The 19,458-nt window shown below is 41.9% G+C and overlaps 2 protein-coding genes across 2 annotated transcripts; both read left to right on the top strand.

The window, feature by feature from the left end:
* Window positions 1–4,675: 4,675 nt before the first annotated feature.
* On the top strand, window positions 4,676–8,945 carry LOC133899775 (tubulin beta-4 chain). The gene is made up of 4 exons (XM_062340841.1): window positions 4,676–4,835; window positions 5,441–5,856; window positions 6,831–7,100; window positions 8,071–8,945. The coding sequence occupies exons 2-4, from the start codon at window positions 5,463–5,465 to the stop codon at window positions 8,745–8,747; spliced, it is 1,341 nt and encodes a 446-aa protein (XP_062196825.1). The 5' UTR covers window positions 4,676–4,835; window positions 5,441–5,462; the 3' UTR covers window positions 8,748–8,945.
* A 7,523-nt stretch (window positions 8,946–16,468) lies between these two features.
* LOC133899764 (early nodulin-like protein 18) lies at window positions 16,469–18,679 on the top strand. Its single transcript, XM_062340829.1, has 2 exons — window positions 16,469–16,776; window positions 17,964–18,679. The coding sequence occupies exons 1-2, from the start codon at window positions 16,575–16,577 to the stop codon at window positions 18,458–18,460; spliced, it is 699 nt and encodes a 232-aa protein (XP_062196813.1). The 5' UTR covers window positions 16,469–16,574; the 3' UTR covers window positions 18,461–18,679.
* The last annotated feature ends 779 nt before the right edge of the window (window positions 18,680–19,458 follow it).

The raw sequence follows: 19,458 nt of genomic DNA, 5'->3' as shown, positions 1-19,458 counted from the left end.
CACCCCCAAAAATTCAAAAAAATTTAAAACAAATCACAAAAAATTCTAAAAAAAACTAGAGACAATTATAAGACCTTTTGTGAAATTTGTTTTCAAAAATAATATCCTTTGCATCATATTTCATGGAGAGTAAGTTTGAAAAAAAAGAAAAACGTGTAACTCATTTATTAATTCGAGTTAAATGCATAGTTAATTATTTACTAATCCAAAAATCATGAAACAAATTTTTTTAGTCTTCTTACATGATTCTCTATCTTGTAAAAATACATGAAATCTTGAAATAGTTATTGTAATGTGCAGGATTCAGTAAATGGGTTGCAGATAGATTAATTCATAACTAATCCATAACACCCCCAAAATTAGTGAAACCACTTTTATTAGTTTACTTAAACAATTATTTGTGTAGGAAAAATAATGGTAGACATGACAAAGTTAAAATAACATGAGTTAATAAATGAGCTGCACATTTTTCTTTTTTTCCAAACTTCCTCTCCATGAAATATGATGCAAAGGATATTATTTTTGAAAACAAATTTCACAGAAGGTCTTAGAATTGTCTCTAGTTTTTTTTAGAATATTTTTAATGATTTTTTTATTTTTTTGAATTTTTAGGGGGTTTTTTACAACAAAGTCAAACTTTTGGGGGGCTTTTTTGCAACAAAATAACTTTTGGGGGGGAAAGTCAAAATCCAAGTGACTTTTGGGGGGGTTTTTGCAGTTTTCCCTTCATCGATCCCTGGCACAGTAGCACCTGATCGATCTTTACACGTAGCCTGGATGAAACAGCCGCAGCACTGGTGAAGCACATGTTCAGAATCATACAACACAAAAGGGCTCAGTGTTATATGCCTGCGTGGTACGGCCGGTAAACTAGCTAGTAAGATGTGCTTCAATTCCCGTACGAACCTGGAACTCCCGAATTCTAAATTGGGCCAAGGCAATTTATATATTTTTTTTCAAATGCTACAGTAAAATAACGGATGGTGATACTTAGTATCTGGCTCCAACAGCGTCCATATCGGGTAAACAGTGTTGCGGATGAAAGATGGATGATGGCATTTTTGCGGATGAATACAAGAGCCTCTGTCACTGTTTATAGTGTATGCACGTGGATCCGAGAGAAGGAGTAGAGTAATATAAGATAAGAAATATAGTAGCTGTTGAAGATAAAAAAAATAAAAAATACTGTAATAGTATTAAAGGATACTATAATAATATTATAGAAAATAAATTTTTAAATATCTGTCGAATATGACCTAAGTCGTTAACCATAAGTTGAATGTGAGGCTTCCTTATTTCCTTCCCTTCCGATTGCCATGCGTCGATTCGACCAATGGCGGTCGGACCGGACGCCTCTGGTGGAATTTGGAATATGGAACGGAGGATCCGATGGCCATGCATGTGTTCTGGCACCTAGCAATGATACCGATCCATTGCGGCTTCCGGCACGCAGGCACGAGTGGACGCAACACAACCCGGCACCCCTCGTGCGTCCGTGTACCACGTACCAGATCTGGCTAGCGAGCGGGCGCCAGATCTGATCGATGGCACGTCTGTTTACGACGGCGTACGGTTGTTACCTGCGCTGCATTTTCTCTACCTCCGTGAGAACCAACGGTAGATGCCATGCCAACCAACAGTAGCTGCCGCCGGGCTGCCCTTTTGCTGTTGGGCATGTGAACCGCTCGTGGCCTGCTTGTCACGGGAAACCATCGTTTCTGCTCTATCTGCATGGTCGTCGCAGACATCTCTGGCTGAAGGCTGTAGATTCGCCACATGCTCGCATGCAGATGCAGTGAGATAAAAAATAACGTGCCAGGCCGTGGACTGGAGCAGAGGAGAAGAGATGCATGGACTGAACTGCACGCAAAGGCATTGACGCCAAACCGGTGAGGTGAGAAGTGAAGTGGTATTATCGGAAGGGAAATTTCCGCTTGCCTATGGACGTAAACTTTATTACTGCCGTTAATTTGGGTTGAGATTCACGTTGAAAGTATAGATAAAAAAATCTATGAGATATATAAGAAAATTAATAGATAGAAGAATATTAGATAAATATAATGAACGGATGTGATAAATCATGTGTACACGAGCACATGCAGTTACGTTTCCGTGACATCGTCTTGCAGCGCGCAGCTTGAGAGCTTGGGACGGACGGCGGGCGGGGTCCTAGCATGTTCTGTGGTTGCCCGTTGGAGGACCGTGCCAAGAACGATGGCCTGTGATGTCTGTCAGTCTGCGAGTGAGCGCGCGTGCGACCCAAAGGTCTGTTTATTTGGATTTTTATTTTTGATTTTTCTAAAAAGCTGAGAGTAAAAAAAAAAACTACTCTAGCTTCTATTTCATTTTCTCAGATGCAGATTTTTGATTTTTCTGAAAATCACTTTTTAGTAAATCCATTTATTTGAACTTCTGCCTTTTGAATTTTAACACAAACAGAAGATAAAAGTAGTCTGAAACAAACAGATTTAAGGCTGATCGATTAGTACCGACTCATGTTATTTACATTATTATAAGGGTTGAGGTGAGAATAAGAATAACCTCACATTTCTGATCTGGATCCGGCGACACCGTGGCTTGATGCCCATCATTGCATTGTCGATCAACCATCATAATTATTGGAGGGTCAAGTGAACCACCTCGGGTGGAACTTATCCTTCGCAGCTACGACCAGTGATAGCCAGTTTGTATCTGGGAAATTACCGAGTGTTGATCATGTCCGGTCGTACCCAAACGCATGAGCAATCCAATTTGCATCCTTTTGGATCATGCTCTGTTTGTTTGGGAAACAGGTAGGTAGCTTTTGCAACGAGCTTCTTCTATTACCTCCTAAGCAAACAGGCTACGATGCAGCTGAAATGGTAGTAATTAGCAGTAATTAACAAAATGTAGCTGACACGATGAGATCGAGATCCGGTTCTTGGGTGGCCGTTTCTACTACGTGGTAGGACCGAGAGTGCGCGTAGCCATGTGCTCGATAGCGTGTAGACTACAAGGGAGGTAGAGTACGTGATCTGTTTCATGTGGCATGGCTGACTGTGTCAGTGTGTCGCCGGCCGATAAATAAAGATGAACTTGGAGGAGGCTCATCTACTTGATCCCAAAGGTCAAACCCACTGCTTGACTACAATGATTAAGCCAAATGGGCGCTTCTTGAGCTCTGCCCGACTGCCGCGTGCCCCGTTTCCATCGCCATTTTTGTCACTTAAAAGTAAAATGACCAATCTGCCCCCCACTGGCACAGTTGTATATTTGCAGGCTGCGCATAACCGGAAGGAAATTGTATAAGACCCGTTTCTCACGTAACCCGCGCGAGACCCCATCCGCGTCCTTCACGTCGCGATTGGACGGTGCGCACGTGCGCCGGCACGCGCGTGGGCTGTGCACGGGGGACGCATGTCGAGCAGCGGCGGGGGTCTACGCGGAGGACCCACCCTTATACAATTTCCTTCCTGTATAACCTGCGTCTTGGCCACACAAGCATAATTATCAAGACCGGAAGGACAATTGAACCGCTCTGATGCTTGGTTCATTGGTCTGACTGATTGTACCACTAGTAATGTTACATGGACACAAACACAGGTGTCAAAATCTAATTTGAATTCTGGTGTTTTATTCAACAAAGAAAAATTAGACACGTGAAACACAATCTAAAATTCACTTGAATTTGGGGCGTTCGACTTAGTAAAAAAAGTTTAAACACAAACTCTATGGCAAGTGGCTTTCGAGGACTCTCACCTCAACATCGCCATGCTCGCCAATCAGAGCAATTTTTCCACAAATCATCCTCACTTTTATTCACCATCGGAAAGAGGAAGAGAGAGGAGGGGGCGGATAAGGGACCAAAGAGATGTGAGGTGGGGTTTATGAGGTTTTATAAACTGTATTTACCAAAGAACACTTCAGTGCCAACGCGTCCATCCCATATAAGCTAGCAAAACTGGGATCTAAAACCACCATTATATGAATAATGAACTGGTTTAAGCAAACCAAAGGATTAGCTAAACTAAAAAAAAACTTAAAGAAGTCTTTGCTACAAGTACAACTAAGTCTTACAAGTGAACCATCCGTCCGACCAAGCCACATCCCGTCGCTATAGTACACACGCACAGTAGCAGCGTAGCATTGGCCGCACGGCTCGGTCTTAAGATGAGTGGTACCTGAAGCATTTTCGTTTGGACTTTTTCCCTTAGATTATCTTCAATGGTTTCTCTTTAGGGATCAGAATACGAGCATTTTCGTTTTTTCAGCGTTTCAACGGTTTTCCTTCATATTTTCCGTCATGAAGAGATTTCTAAGGTCATTCACTTCAGAACGATTTTCTTTTCTTTCTCTTTATTATTATCATTAAAAGAAAACTGTTGAAGATAGAGAAAATAAAAGAAATAAAAACAAAGAAGAGAATTATAAAAAAATAAAAAAATAAAATATAATTAAAGATGGTATCAGAGTCCATGCCGGCAAACGAAACCAAACAAATGCCGAGACGCGCCCGGGGCAGTTACCTCACACCGCAACCTCCGTTCCGTCCTGGGGGGTAAACCGCGTCATTTGTCCCGGCCTGCAAACGGACACCCAGAAAATTTCAAAATCCAAGCCCCCAACGGGCCGTTTTCGAACCCGACGCGGGCGGCCGTCCAATGGGAGCGATCGGACGGCCCTGGGCGGCCGACGGGCGGCGTTGGAGGGAACGCGGCTGGGCCGTCCGATCCGGTGCCCTAACCCCCACGCCCCCTATAAAAGCCGCCCCTTTCTAGGGCACCCGTCCATTTTATTTACTACAACTCCCCTCTCTCTCCTCTCCCTCACCCATACGGCCCACTCGCTTCTGTGAGGTAATGCGGCGAAATGCTTGTGCCATTTTTTGTTGCCTGCGCTGGATTTTGAGTTTGTTTCGTGTTTCCACGGTGGATTTTGGTTTGGTGGTAGCGGATTTGGGGATTTTTCGGTTCGTCGGTTTGTTCTATTCTGGTAGGGGTGTGATTTTGGGGTTATTTTTAGGTGGCTTGCGGTTCGCGTTGCTTCTGGTGCGGCTAGGTTTTGCTGAGATGTGCACAGTTCCAAGTTTTGTTCCGGCGTTTGATTTGCAAATCATTTGTCACCGTGTTTGGTATTTTAATGGTTGTTTGATTTATTCTTGGATTTGTGCTTGGATTTGGTTTGGGAGCAGGTGAGTTACTTGGGTATCTTTTTCGGATTTCTTTCGGATCTGAAATTGTTTCTCGCGTGCGATGAGATGATGTCGCCATTTTTTTATCATATTTTGCGAACAACCATTTTTTACAAATTTTTGTGCGTTTTATTCGCATTCGGTACCCAGATCTATTCAATTTTCCCCTCGTGCGAGTGATTTCTACACAGATCTGGTTCTCCGCTCCCATTTCGAAGCAATCTGCCATCGTTTTCTCGCACCTAACCGCTGTTCCCATCCTACCTGCAGCCACCTACCTTGAGATCCAGCCATGAGGGAGATCCTGCACATCCAGGGCGGCCAGTGCGGCAACCAGATTGGTTCCAAGTTCTGGGAGGTTGTCTGCGACGAGCACGGCATCGACCCCACCGGCCGCTACGTCGGCACATCCGACCTCCAGCTCGAGCGCGTCAACGTCTACTACAATGAGGCCTCCTGCGGTCGCTTCGTGCCGCGCGCCGTGCTCATGGACCTCGAGCCCGGCACCATGGACAGTGTCCGCACGGGGCCCTACGGCCAGATATTCCGCCCCGACAACTTCGTCTTCGGCCAGTCTGGCGCTGGGAACAACTGGGCCAAGGGCCACTACACCGAGGGCGCGGAGCTCATCGATTCCGTGCTCGACGTCGTGAGGAAGGAGGCTGAGAACTGCGACTGTCTCCAAGGTCGATTTCTTTCACTGCCCTGGAATGCTTACTGTTAATTATGTGCGTATGATTGCATTAGATCTGATGTGAAAGCTTTTAGATTTGGTGCAGTCTGCTGCTTTTTAGAATACTTGGATCATGTGATGATTTAGCTTTTAAGTATGCTGGCTTTCTATTTCCAGTAGTAGTTTTTTTGTTAGCTAGCGTGTGTTGGCATCTGATGAACTTAAATATTCTAGATAACGGGCATTCCCAAATGTTTATCGGCCCCTTATCGAATTTGTCCGTGTTGTCAACCATGATTGTTGTAGGACTCACCTTATCTATCTGCAGGATCTGCTTTTCTTGATTGTTGCATTGCTGTTGTGCATCTAGCGAATTAGAAATGCATACTTGCACAGCATAGACAGTTAACTTGCTGTCACGTGAGTCTGGACTGTTTTTTGACTGCATTTCAAGAGCAGTTGCTAGGATTAGTGCATGCCTGCGAAGTATATATTTTTTTATATTTGTTTGGTGTATTATGTTTCTTTGACTTGTCTTAAAGCTGTATGATTTCATTTGTATGTGAACTTTCTGTTTAGAAGCCTGAATGAGATTGGTCTGAGTTAAACATTTTTTAGATTTTAGCTAACTATTAGATGTTAGGGGCAATTCCTTATATACCACTGTTAAAACTAACAAATCATTGATATCCTATCGTGTGTCTATGACATGTGAGGTCACCTTAATCAATGACGTGTGGGGTCTAATGGCATATCAGGGATTTAAGTTTTAGCCAGTGGTCTGTTAGGAATTATACCTAGATGTTACTTTTGATTGTTGTTAGTATCTGAGTCTGTTTCTTCTGTTGTTGTCTGTTAGTATTTGTTTGCAGCTTTTTACTGTGGCATGGTAACTCTAAGTATAGCTGCATGTTTATATAGTGCAATTATGATTGTATTTGGATCGTGTATGCTCCAACTTATGAATTTATATGGCTTGCTGTATAGGTTTTCAAGTTTGCCATTCCCTTGGAGGAGGCACTGGATCTGGAATGGGCACCCTCCTGATCTCAAAGATCAGGGAGGAGTACCCTGATCGGATGATGCTTACATTTTCTGTCTTCCCTTCACCAAAGGTTTCAGACACTGTTGTTGAACCCTACAATGCGACCCTGTCTGTCCACCAGTTGGTGGAGAATGCTGATGAGTGCATGGTTCTGGACAATGAGGCACTTTATGACATTTGCTTCCGGACCTTGAAGCTCACCACTCCTAGCTGTAAGTTGATTTGTGTTCTTGCCTTTTGATTATATTACTTGGTGTATGCTTTATCATGTAGAGTTAGACACATGCAATGGTTTTTTGCCCAAAAATTTTATGGTTGCGCTCACCGCTCAGTAACTCAGATCTGTAGTACGAACACGTAGATCTGTGGATATTATGGAGTCATGTGCCTTCCTAGCAGATAAATACATATGACCCTGAAGTACACAATTAGTAGTGTTTGTTCTTTACTGGATTCAGTTCATGCCTTTACGCACTTGTCCTATTCATCTATCGTGCCAACTCATTAAGTCTCTATCCAGTTGTCCCTATCAATGAGCTGGTTTGGCATTTTGTACCCAGCACGCACTGCATGATATGTGTTTGGCACATCACTGTGACTTGAATTAGTAGTACCTTGGCATGTCAGTACCACACTTCAAATAAGAGGGCATCAGATTATTGTGCTACTGTTAGTGAGTGTACAAATCTAATAATGTTGTCTTGTAGTTAAATATGATCTTTATTATGTAAGTCTTGCTGGCACACCTTTATTATTGTTTGCACTTTTGGCTATTTCTTTCCTCTGCTTTGGCATTATAATATGCACTTGCCAATATTATCCAGTTGTCCGTATCAATGAGCTGGTTTGGCATTTTGTACCCAGCACGCACTGGATGATGTGTTTGACACATTACTATGACTTTAATTGGTAGTACTTTGGCATTTCAGTACCACACTTAGAACAAGAGGGCATCAGATTATCGTGCTACTGTTAGTGAGTGTACAAATCTAATAATGTTATCTTGTTGTTAAATATGATCTTTATTATGTAAGTCTTGCTGGCACATCTTTATTATTGTTTGCACTTTTGGCTATTTCTTTCCTCTGCTTTGGCATTAAAATATGCACTTGCCAATATAATCATTAGCTGTCTGTTATGTTGCAAATATTTTTTTGCTGACTTAAACTTGTTTATGAACAGTTGGAGACCTGAACCATTTAATCAGTGCAACAATGAGCGGTGTCACTTGCTGTCTCCGCTTCCCTGGCCAGCTGAACTCCGACCTTCGCAAGCTTGCAGTCAACTTGATCCCCTTCCCTCGTCTTCACTTCTTCATGGTTGGCTTTGCGCCACTCACCTCGCGTGGCTCACAGCAGTACCGTGCCCTCACTGTCCCTGAGCTCACCCAGCAGATGTGGGATGCCAAGAACATGATGTGCGCCGCTGACCCGCGCCATGGTCGTTATCTCACGGCCTCTGCCATGTTCCGTGGCAAGATGAGCACAAAGGAGGTTGATGAGCAGATGATCAACGTTCAGAACAAGAACTCGTCCTACTTCGTGGAGTGGATCCCCAACAACGTGAAGTCCAGCGTCTGTGACATTCCTCCTCGTGGCCTCTCCATGGCCTCCACCTTCATTGGCAACTCCACCTCCATCCAGGAGATGTTCCGCCGCGTGAGTGAGCAGTTCACTGCTATGTTCAGGAGGAAGGCTTTCTTGCACTGGTACACTGGGGAGGGCATGGACGAGATGGAGTTCACTGAGGCAGAGAGCAACATGAACGACCTGGTCTCCGAGTACCAGCAGTACCAGGATGCCACTGCCGACGAGGAGGGTGAGTACGAGGATGAAGAGGAGGCGGTCCAAGACGAGTGAGGGGTTTGGATCCAGTTGCCTGTTGTACCTCTGAATCTGGTTTGCGTATGTTTGCTTATTATTATTCTGTCATATTGAGTATGTAGTACCCCCGTTGTAGCGTGCTGCTACCACTTATCCTCTTTCACCACTAGAAAGACATGTTTGCTGCACTGCTTGATATGCCATCTCGTATGGGAGGAGTGTTGGATTATTGTATCGGCTTTGTTTGTGTGGTATTCTTGCCCTTGCTGTGTGAAGCATTGCTGCAGCCGTGGATCGCTAGGTTCCAAGTGTAGTAGCATGTCTCAACTCCCGAACTTGGCTAGGTGCAAGTACTAACTGAACTGCTTGTAAAGTTCTCAATTTCTGCAGGTCTTCCATATTCATATGATTGTAGCCAAATTCGCCCTAAGAACACGAACTCTGATCTAACCTTTCAGTTAGTCGATCGGATCAGCACAGTACAGACCCCATGACACTGATCTTTCCAAAACTAAACTTATACTAGCCCCGTAGAGAAGGTAGTTTTCAGTGTTCGAAAAGATCTTGCAGACAAAACGGTATACGCACTCTTGTGTCTCTTCCAGCGATGTACAATTTCTGTGCAGACCTGCAGATCAAAGTCGAAATTGGATGCTGTTTTTGTTTTGTCCGTATTCAAGATTCTACACGCCACTCGTAAGAATTAAAACCTCGTTGGATAAAAATGAGTGTCATCTAGGATTTCATGTTCAAAAGTGAACGGTATGCAAATTTTTCTCATAAGCAAGTGCCCCCTCCCCCCTATTTTCACTTTTGTCTTTATCAATTATGATGTAAAATATCAACAAAATATAAGTAGTGGAGAAAGAGTAGTTAACATTTGTATATCTCGTACAATATGTTCGTGTGTGCCACTATAGTATGCTTAACGTTGCATATGGGGGAGGGTAAGGGAGAGCAAGCGGGTAGAAGATAAGCGAGAGCATGAAATTTATTTAAAATTTGATCTTGTATATTTGGTTCGAACGAAAACTCCCACTTATGGCCTGGTGTTGGCTATTGACTATATTCGTTTGATCTCTGATACCTGGAGGTGTGATGATTATGAATGGAGCAATGAACTAGCTCCAGAGGTAATTCTTGACCACAGCAATTAAACCCTCTGAAAGTCTGAATCGTTATCGCGCTTGAGGATAATGCAACGCTTGTGTTGCTCATGGCCTGTGCACATTGTTACGAACTGATGTGCTTATTCCAAAGGATAAATATGTGATCAATTAGATAATAGCTGCCATTAGCAATTGACCTCTATAATTAACTGATAAATATGTACTTAGCAGTAACTAATGATAGGATAGCTGGTGGGGAAACCGATCTCTCCAACGGATGCATTGCCACCCATTCACAGTGTATAAATATGTACACCATTGTTTATCAACTAATACAAGAATTATTGTTCCTTCTCTATCTTCAACAATGGAAGGATGCAATTACAAGAAAATACAAGAATTACAAGAAAATACAAGAACTACTGTTTACCCTCTCACTAGGCACAATGAAAAGATGTAATCCAAGCAGAATTGTACTTGCTCTCCAAAAGAGAGATATTTACATTAGTAATACATGTTCCTCATAACATCTTACCTGTGGGATACAAATACGTTTTCGTCCGCAAACAGAACGAAAACAATGAGGCGGTGAGATATAAAGCTAGGTTTGTAGCACAAGCGTTCACGCAGAGACCCGACATTGATTTCAATAAGACCTATTCTCCAGTAATAAATGGGATCACGTTCTGATATCTAATTTCATTGGTAGTTTAAAATTATCTATTTATGCAGTTGATGGATATAGTGATTGCATACCTATATGTGTCACTTGATTCGGACATATAAAAGGTTACCGATAGAATCCAAATTTTTAATCCAAACGCAAATCGCAGCATATATTGTGTAACGTTTAAAAAGTCACTATATGACTTAAATCAGTCAGGAAAAATATAGTACGACTGACTGAAAGAGTTCCTTCTAAAAAAGGGTACTCTAACAATGATGATTGTCCATGTGATTTCATAAAGAAGTCCTCAACGAGATTTTGCATCATCTCTATATATGTCGATGATCTGAATATTATTAAAAATACAACATATATGGATAAAGCATGCAATCATCTAAAGACGGAATTTGAAATAAAGGATTTTGGTAAAACAAAATTTTGCTTGGGTATACAACTTGGGCATCTTTCTTAAGGTATAGTATACCAAACCGCATATATCTAAAAAATATTAGAGAAATTCACATGATTGTTCGATCTCTTGATACGAAGAAAGATCTATTTAGACCATGGGAGGAAGGAGAAGAGATACTAGGACCCAAGGTTTCTTATCTAAGTGTTATTGGAGTGCTTATGTATCTTGCAAATTGCACCAGACATGATATCGTATTTACAATGAACTTACTAGCTGGACATATCGTTGCTTCAACTAAACACCATTATGTTAAAGTCAAAAATATCTTTCGATATCTCCAAGGCACCAAACATCTTGATCTTTTCTTTCAAAGAAAAGAAGATATGAATATGATTAGATACACTGACGCTGGCTATCTATCATATCCCCATAATATCATGTCACAAACATGCTTTGTGTTATTACACAGTGGAACAACCATTTTATGTAAGTCTTCAAAATATATTATAGTGATTACATCCATAAATCATTCTGAAATAATTGCATTATATGAAGCATCACGTGAATATATATAGCTTCGCATAATGATAAGCCACATATAACAATTATGTGGTTGATTTCATTGAATCACTAACTATTATCTATGAAGATAATTATGCATGTATTGCTCAAATGCAAGCATGTTACATAAAAAACAATATAACAAAATATATTACCCATATATTGTTCTATCCTCATGAATTGCAAAATAATAAGGAGATAAACTCTTACAAACTAAATCATGTAATAATCTCAATGATTTATTCACTAAGTTCTTACCAACTTTGGCATTTCAAAAATGTATTCATAGAATTGTACGCGACAACTTTGAGATTTGCAAGGTTTAGAAAAAATTGATCCTTGAATAATAATTTATTCATATTATCAACACTCTTTTACTGTATAATTTGTCATATAAGGTTTTTAACGAGTCAATATTTACCTTATTTCTCTTATTTTTCAAGAGGTCTTTTGGAGATTTTAATATGATCCATAAATCGTAATTATTGTTCTCTAAGCTCACTAATAAGTTTTTTCAATCTAGGTTTCTCATATGAACTTACAATGATGCAATAACTAATATATGTTATATTATTTTCTCCTTATATTTTTCTATTAGGTTTAAATTTTTTTTAATGGCATATTAATATATTATTTTCTTCTCATATTTTTCTCACAAGATTTTAGAGGAGTTTTCAACTAGGATAATTGATTAAGGGAGAGTGTTACGAACCGACGTGCTTATTTCAAAGGATAAACATATAATTAATTAGACAATAACTGTCATTAGCAGTTAACCTCTGTAATTAGTAGATAAATATGTAATTAGCCGTAATTAATGAAAGGACACCCGTGGGGGAAACTGACCTCCCTAACAAATGCATTGCCACCCTTCACAGTGTATAAATATGTACACCACTATTCATCAATAAATACAATAATTACTGTTCCTTTTCTATCTCTTGATCTCTACTTCTACTTTCAATACACATGTCGTGGGGCAGTACGCGAAGGCTGCATCCATTCTGCGCAAACATGATCCTCCGATCGCTCTTGCCAAGGTTGACGCGAACGACGAGGAAAATAAGGATCCCAGCGACAAGTACGGCGTGTTTAGGTTCCCCGCTATCAAGATGTTGAGGAACCGAGGGGACGATGTGCAAGGCTTCAAAGGCCGGGAGGGATCCAGATAGCATCGTGCAGTATCTGAAGAAACAAGCAGGTCCGGCGTCTATTGAGACCAACTCGGCGGAGGATGCTGCGAGTTTGATTGGAGACGAGGATCCGGTCACTGTAAGGGCCTGTTTATTTAGGTTTTTACTTCTGATTTTTTTGAAAAACTGTGTTTTTGATTTTTCTGAAAAATTATTTTTTATTTTAGCTGTTGAATTTTACAATAATTATTTGGCTTCTCAGCACACTACTTTTCAGAAAAACTACTCTCAGCTAGGTTCTCAGCTTCCAGTTCATTTCCTCGTAAACAGACTTCTGATTTCTCCAGAGACTACTTTTCAACAAAACCGTTTATTTAGGCTTCTGGCTTTTAGACTTTTTGCAGGTAGGAATTATCCCAGTATTTGGTGGCAGTGAGTACGAAAATTTCACGGCCGTGGCAGAGGAAGTGCGAGCTGACTATGACTTCCTTGATTCCTTCACACACTGGATGCCGGCATTCTTTCAAGAGGTGATAAGACTGTCAAAGGGTCAGTTGTTCGGTTGTTTAAATTGTTTCATGAGCTCACTATTGATTCACAGGTATGTTTTGATGCTACAGGTTTGTAGTTGCTGATTACTTTTGAGTCTTTTACGATTTGAGGTGCTGATCAGGGTTTATGTTCATCAGATGTCCCTTTATTTGCAGGATTTTGACAAAGATGCACTAGAAAATTTTATTAGATATGGCGGTTACTCGACGACCTTCTTCTTTATCCTAATCCAACCGACCACAAACATCTCATCAAATACATCAAGAATGCTATCACCAAAGTACGATTCAGATTCTTCACATTTATAACCATGTATTTTTTATCCTCTACTCCTATTTGACTGTTCAACATGCTATTTAGGTCATGATGGTATCTTTGCTTCTAAAATATATGTATTCCTTCTACGATCTTTCATGCTTTATTGTGCTTCTGCAGTCCTGCTACATTTTGGCAAATTTCTTGCTCCACTCATATTTCGGTTGTTTCATGAATTACTCTTTGGAATCTTGTTGGACAGGCAATGCTTTTCCTGATGTTAAGTGATAATAAAATTGAGGCCTTTAAAGATCAGTTTCATGAAGCTGCAAAGCAATATGGTGCAAAGAACATAAGTTTTCTGATGGGTGATGTTTCTGACCCACAGGGTGCTTTCCAAGTTTTCTTTAGAAACCTGAACTATTTTGTCTTTTGACTTCCTACATCTAATCTCTTTCTGGTGCAAATCATGAAGTATATTTACCCTTCATTCTGTTGAATGAATTGCCATAAAATGAGCATATATCTTATTCCACATACATAAATACAAGAACAAAGATTTGAGCTATCTATACACATGAATAAGCAACTGAGAGAATGAATACTAACAGTAGCAAACATGTCTAACATGTGTATCTTCAATAGCCGAATTCCAGAATAAAGCATATGAGTAAGAGCTCCAAAATAACGACAGCATAAATATGAAAGAAGATTTATTACTCTCAGATTTGTGTAACAATTGGCCCTAAGACTTAGTTGTCTTGCCCCCTAATTGTTCTTTTGATTTTATCAGAGATTGGGCCATTAGTGAGATCTCAACTAGCAAATAGAACTTGGATAAAAATTAAGTGTATGTTCTAGACAGTGGACTGAAATGAAATCCTTTAACTGAATTCATCTAGCCATAACAGAACTAACCAAGTCATACAAAATATGAGATCTACTGAAGTATGTTATGGCCAAAACATCTCAGTACTGAGCTGATCAGAGCACCTTCAAAAGAACTGACAGTGCTACGGCCAATAATCAGCAACACATGCGCAGTAGGCTACAGCCAACATTCAACAACATGTGCACACAAGCCTGCGGCTACTATTCTGTGCAAAAGCAATAACAAAATTATGCCCAAAATGCAGTGCCGAACCTAAAACAGGAACAACAGCTCTCTGTCTAGATCACAAGTCCATAGCTACTGTACTCATCTAATAGCCCAACCTAAAATCACAAAATCATCACAGAGCATGTGCCGTCCAGAGGGAGAGGGAGAATACTCACAGCGAAAAATCGACCGAAATTAAAATGAAGAGTGGCTAGGCACGGTTAGCAAACCGCTAACCCAGAAAACCTATCACCCTCCGTTGCCGGCGGTGAGAGGAGATCAGAGATACAAAACCCTCTACCGTACTGCCACCGTAATACGGGCGAGCCTCGACACTGCAGCTCCGGTCATCAATAGCCCTTCCTCTAGAGTAGAACACCAGAGACAGCACGAGAAAGCCTCGGGCTCTAGCTCCCGATGCACCTCAGAGAGAAATCATAGGGGAGAGGAAAACAGTCAAAGCTCATGCTTTTCACACAGAGAGGGAGAGGAGAAGAAATAGGAGCCTTATTCCCATCGCAGAGAACCGGCGCTAGCTTCCCAGCGAGATTCCCGCGGCCATCCAGCGATCCGATGGTTCCCGGTGCTGCTGCAGTCGGCCATGCCGCCCAGAGGAGCAACCGCCCGAGGAAGCACCTGGGAGGATCGGCCTGAAGCCGTTGCCGCCGCCAGCACCCAGGAAAGCATCGAACGCCACAGTCAAGGAAAAAAAAACACTTTCCTTTCCCAACCCTAGAAGCCAAATATATGGTGCCCATCTTGGGCCTAGGCCGAAAACATAGCAGGCCCAAAGATCGGTCCAAAACATAAAATATTGAAATTTCCATAATTTACAACACATTCAGCTTCGACACGAATTTCCATCTCAAGATTTGACTAAAAAATGCACGAGCAAATTCCTCTGTAATACTGTACTTGTGTTTGAGTTGATCTGCACCCTATCTGTTGCATTATGCACCTACACGCGGTTGTGGAGGGGATAAGGGGCGCCGGCGCAGCGGATCCAATGACGGGACGCGGCAACCGAAACGGGATCAAGTTGCCTCCTCGCCAGTACGTGTCACATGATTTCGTGCAGAAAAAAACTCTGCTTGGCTGCCGACATAGGTTACAGTGCCACTATAACAGGGTATATTTGATTTATGTCTAGATTTATTATATTTAGATTTATTCACACAATAGATTTTTAGTAACTATATGACTAACTGTTATAATTATAATAAACTATATTTTGTTAGGTTTTTGATCTACATATCATACACTCAGTTTTTTACTAGCTTTGCTACACATGTGACTAAGAATTTGGATATGTTTGTTTCGTATTTAAGTTTGTCACGCTTAAAGTTAATCACGTTATAGATTTTTATGTAATTATTTAGTTGACTGGCACAACTATAATAAGTTATACTTTATTAGGCTCATAACCCAAACGTCATATCTCATTTTTTTTATTAACTTTGCCATATTTATAATTAAAAATATATTAGCTACACATAACTAACCTTAAGTAACAAATTTATACATGAACCAAACAAATCCAAAATATGCTCCCAAGTCCGGCGCGGCCAGGCAACGCCAGCAATTTTTGACGGGCCCTCCGAGTTACCGCTAGCCTAGCTCAAAGATGGCACATTTCTACATGCTTCTTCTTATTACTAAGCACCCTTAAACCAAGATAAGCTTTGCGGATTTGTGATATATCCGGTGGAGTTTCAGTTAAATATCACCCGGCGCTTACGATTTACTCACATATATATACGTGTGGGTGAGAGTATGGTATGTGCACGTATTAGTGCGTGCTTGTGCGTCACGTTGTATGATTTTTTTTTTTTATCGCCTGTAACTAAACCCAGAGCCCAAGCACGTCATTTGTTATGACATGAACCCAGTGGCATTCCTGAAATAGTGGAGAACCAAATGTCCATTCGTGAACCGCCATTATGAAGGATACAACAAGCCTCACTATCTTTCTCTTTAGAGCTCCATCACTCTTTTCCAGCTCCCAACTCCCAAAAGAGACATCCACCAGAAGAGCATCTCCATCTCTTCCCTGAGAGGCAACCAACCAAGTACCAATGCTGCTCTCCGGCCGCGGAAGCTTTCTCCTTCCATGCCTCGCCGTGGTGGCCGCTCTGGCCATCGCCCCGCGCGCCGCCGACGCGTACAAGAACTACACCGTCGGCGACGACAAGGGCTGGTATGACGGCCTCGCCCTGCCGGGGGTCGACTACCAGGAGTGGGCCGACGGCAAGAACTTTAGCCTCGGGGATTTCCTCAGTGAGTTGCTAGCGCTTGCTCCATCTTGACCTTTACTAATCTCTCTGCATCTAGCCTTGGCACTTGCTCTATATTCAAGGAGTTAATCACTGACAGTATCTGAGAACCGGCACTTCTTGTCAGAATGCATGATCTATGATGTTTTCTCGTACGTTTGGCGTATTTTCTGCGAGTCTTTGCAAATTATGCATTTATGCTAATTAACTGTCTAATGTTTTCTCACCCGTTATCAATTAGGAATCTTAACATCCTAACTAACAATCAACTAGCATGTCACCTGCTATCTGACATGAGCAGGTAGCACTAGAGCTAGGTGAGCCATGATCCTTTTAGGCCCAGGTAGTTTTGCTTTGCCAAACCCGATCAGCCTGGGAATCTGCTCCCTTGAGGTGCATGCGTGTGTGATGGATGTATCCAAAGCAGTCACGTCTGTATCCATTTCCTGGTGCACATGGCCTGTGGGGAAAGGTGCAGCATGCCTGATGCCATTCCATGTTTCAGGTCGCTTATCAATCGCGATCATCACAACCCAAAGACTGATGTAGATTAGCAGTCTAATCAGGGAGGTAACTATGTCTGCTAACAGTAATGGAATTGGTATTAGGCGCCAAGACTCCCTTGATCACGATTTTCAGCTCTTTTTTAGGATCTTCTTTTCGTGGAATCACGGGTTTTCAGCTTATACCGCGGTTTGCAGTTGTTGGCGCCACTTCGCTGTCATTGCACGTTAGAAGAACATGGCCAGAGCAGATGGTAACAGTATGATTGTATTGGAATCTGAAGACTACTCTGTCTGCTGGATAACGTAACCACATCGTAGTCAACGTTTTTTGAGGGGAGATTGTCAACTCACCGAGATCCGAAACATGGATATCTATCGAGTTCGCAGCCAGCGACAAGAACATCACAACAGCAGTCTCATTTTCAGCCATTGAACTCCTGTACTACCTGAGTACCTGGTGGTTGCACTGACCACATCATAGCAACTACAAATCTGTATGTCCAACTATCGAGCCTTGTGAATTGTGACCAATCAACGAACACCGATACAGCAGATTAATGATGCAACTAATCCTGTCAACTTTTTCTTGGAAAATGTTTCTTACATGCATGAGAAGCTAGATTAGCACATACTAATTAATCAGCTCACGATCTTGCTGCTCTTCTGTGTCTCGTGCTGCTCGCAGTCTTCAACACGGACAAGAACCACTCGGTGGTGCAGACGCGGAACGGGACGCTGTACAAGAGCTGCGACTACAACGACTCGGGCCCCGACGACACCGTCGAGTGGTCCGCCGCCGCGCCCGAGTTCAGCAAGGACGCCGTCACCGTCGCCGTGCCGCTCCTGAAGGAAGGGCGCACCTACTTCTTCTCGGGCAACTACGACGGAGAGCAGTGCGAGAACGGCCAGCGCTTCGCAATCGACGTGGCCCACGGCCAGGGCCTGCCCCCTGATCTCAGGTCGCCGGCCGCCGACGCGCCGGCGCCCTCGGCCGGGCCCGCCGCAGCAGACGGCGCGGCCGTGCTCGACTTCAGCCACCCCAAGAACGTCACCACGCCGAGCGCGTCGGACGACGACCCGAGTAGTAGTAGTGGTGGCAGCACTTCGGTCTCGAGTCGGACGCTAGTCTGGCTCGGGCCTGGTCTGGCCGTGACACTGGGCGCTGTGCTCTTCGCGGTGTAGGTGCCTGCGTGTGACACGTGTACACGGAGATTTAGGTCTCCTTTTTGGCTCGTATGGCTTGTTATCTTAGCCAGATTCATTTGAGCCGGTCTAGGTTTATATAGTGCTATTTATTTGTTTAGTGTATGTGTTTATTTTAGTTCAAAAGAGATTGTCTTTGATTATCTGTATGCGTATATGTTGTATAAGATTAAAATAAAAAAGTAAGTGTTAACCTAATATTTATTTTGTATAAATATATTTTATAGTACTTAATTTACCATAGTAACCATATTCTAATTTAAAATATACTAATATGGTTAATACTACACTAATCGTGTCATTAGTGTAACCTGGTTCGAGAGAAATGCGAATCAAATCCGTTTTCCAAGAGTCATGTTGCAACAGTGATTTTGCATTGGATGAGCCTAGCTGAGCAAGCCGTTCAAACAACCAAACACCATGTTCCTGCACACGGTAAGCTTGACCGGTCCCTATCTGAACTACCAAATACATCATTCGTTGTCCTAAATTATGACACTCTTGTTGTAATTTGTTACAGTAGTTGGGTGAAGGATTTATATAGATGAAATATTTAGTTAGCGAAATGCTTTTACACTTGCATATTACGGTATTTATTCTATTTTGTACCGGGTTTGATAATAATGGATCTGAATAGCAATCTCATTATTTGGATCGAACAACTCTTCTCGCTGGAGTTCAAGTTGTTTCAATGTGGCAAGCAGGAGAACAACTCTTCGAGGATCTCTCCATATTTCTGTGATGAACAAGTGATTCGGTTTCGTAAGTACAAGCTTTATTTGAAGAAGGTAATGTACTACCTCTGTTCGTACATGTACGTCATCCTAGAAAACGTGAGTCAAAGATCTCTAGCATTGACCTTTGATTGAAGAAAAACTATTTGGATTGATCATATGAACATAATAGCATTGGATCTTTTGTGGAACAAATAATTTCATAATATAGTAATTTTACAATTTTCTATTATCAATTTCATA

This window comes from Phragmites australis, chromosome 2 (genome assembly GCF_958298935.1).
Source record: "Phragmites australis chromosome 2, lpPhrAust1.1, whole genome shotgun sequence".
NCBI classification, from domain to species: domain Eukaryota; kingdom Viridiplantae; phylum Streptophyta; class Magnoliopsida; order Poales; family Poaceae; genus Phragmites; species Phragmites australis.
The sequence above is the reverse complement of the archived record's forward strand: the minus strand, read 5'-3'. Positions and strand labels throughout refer to the sequence as shown.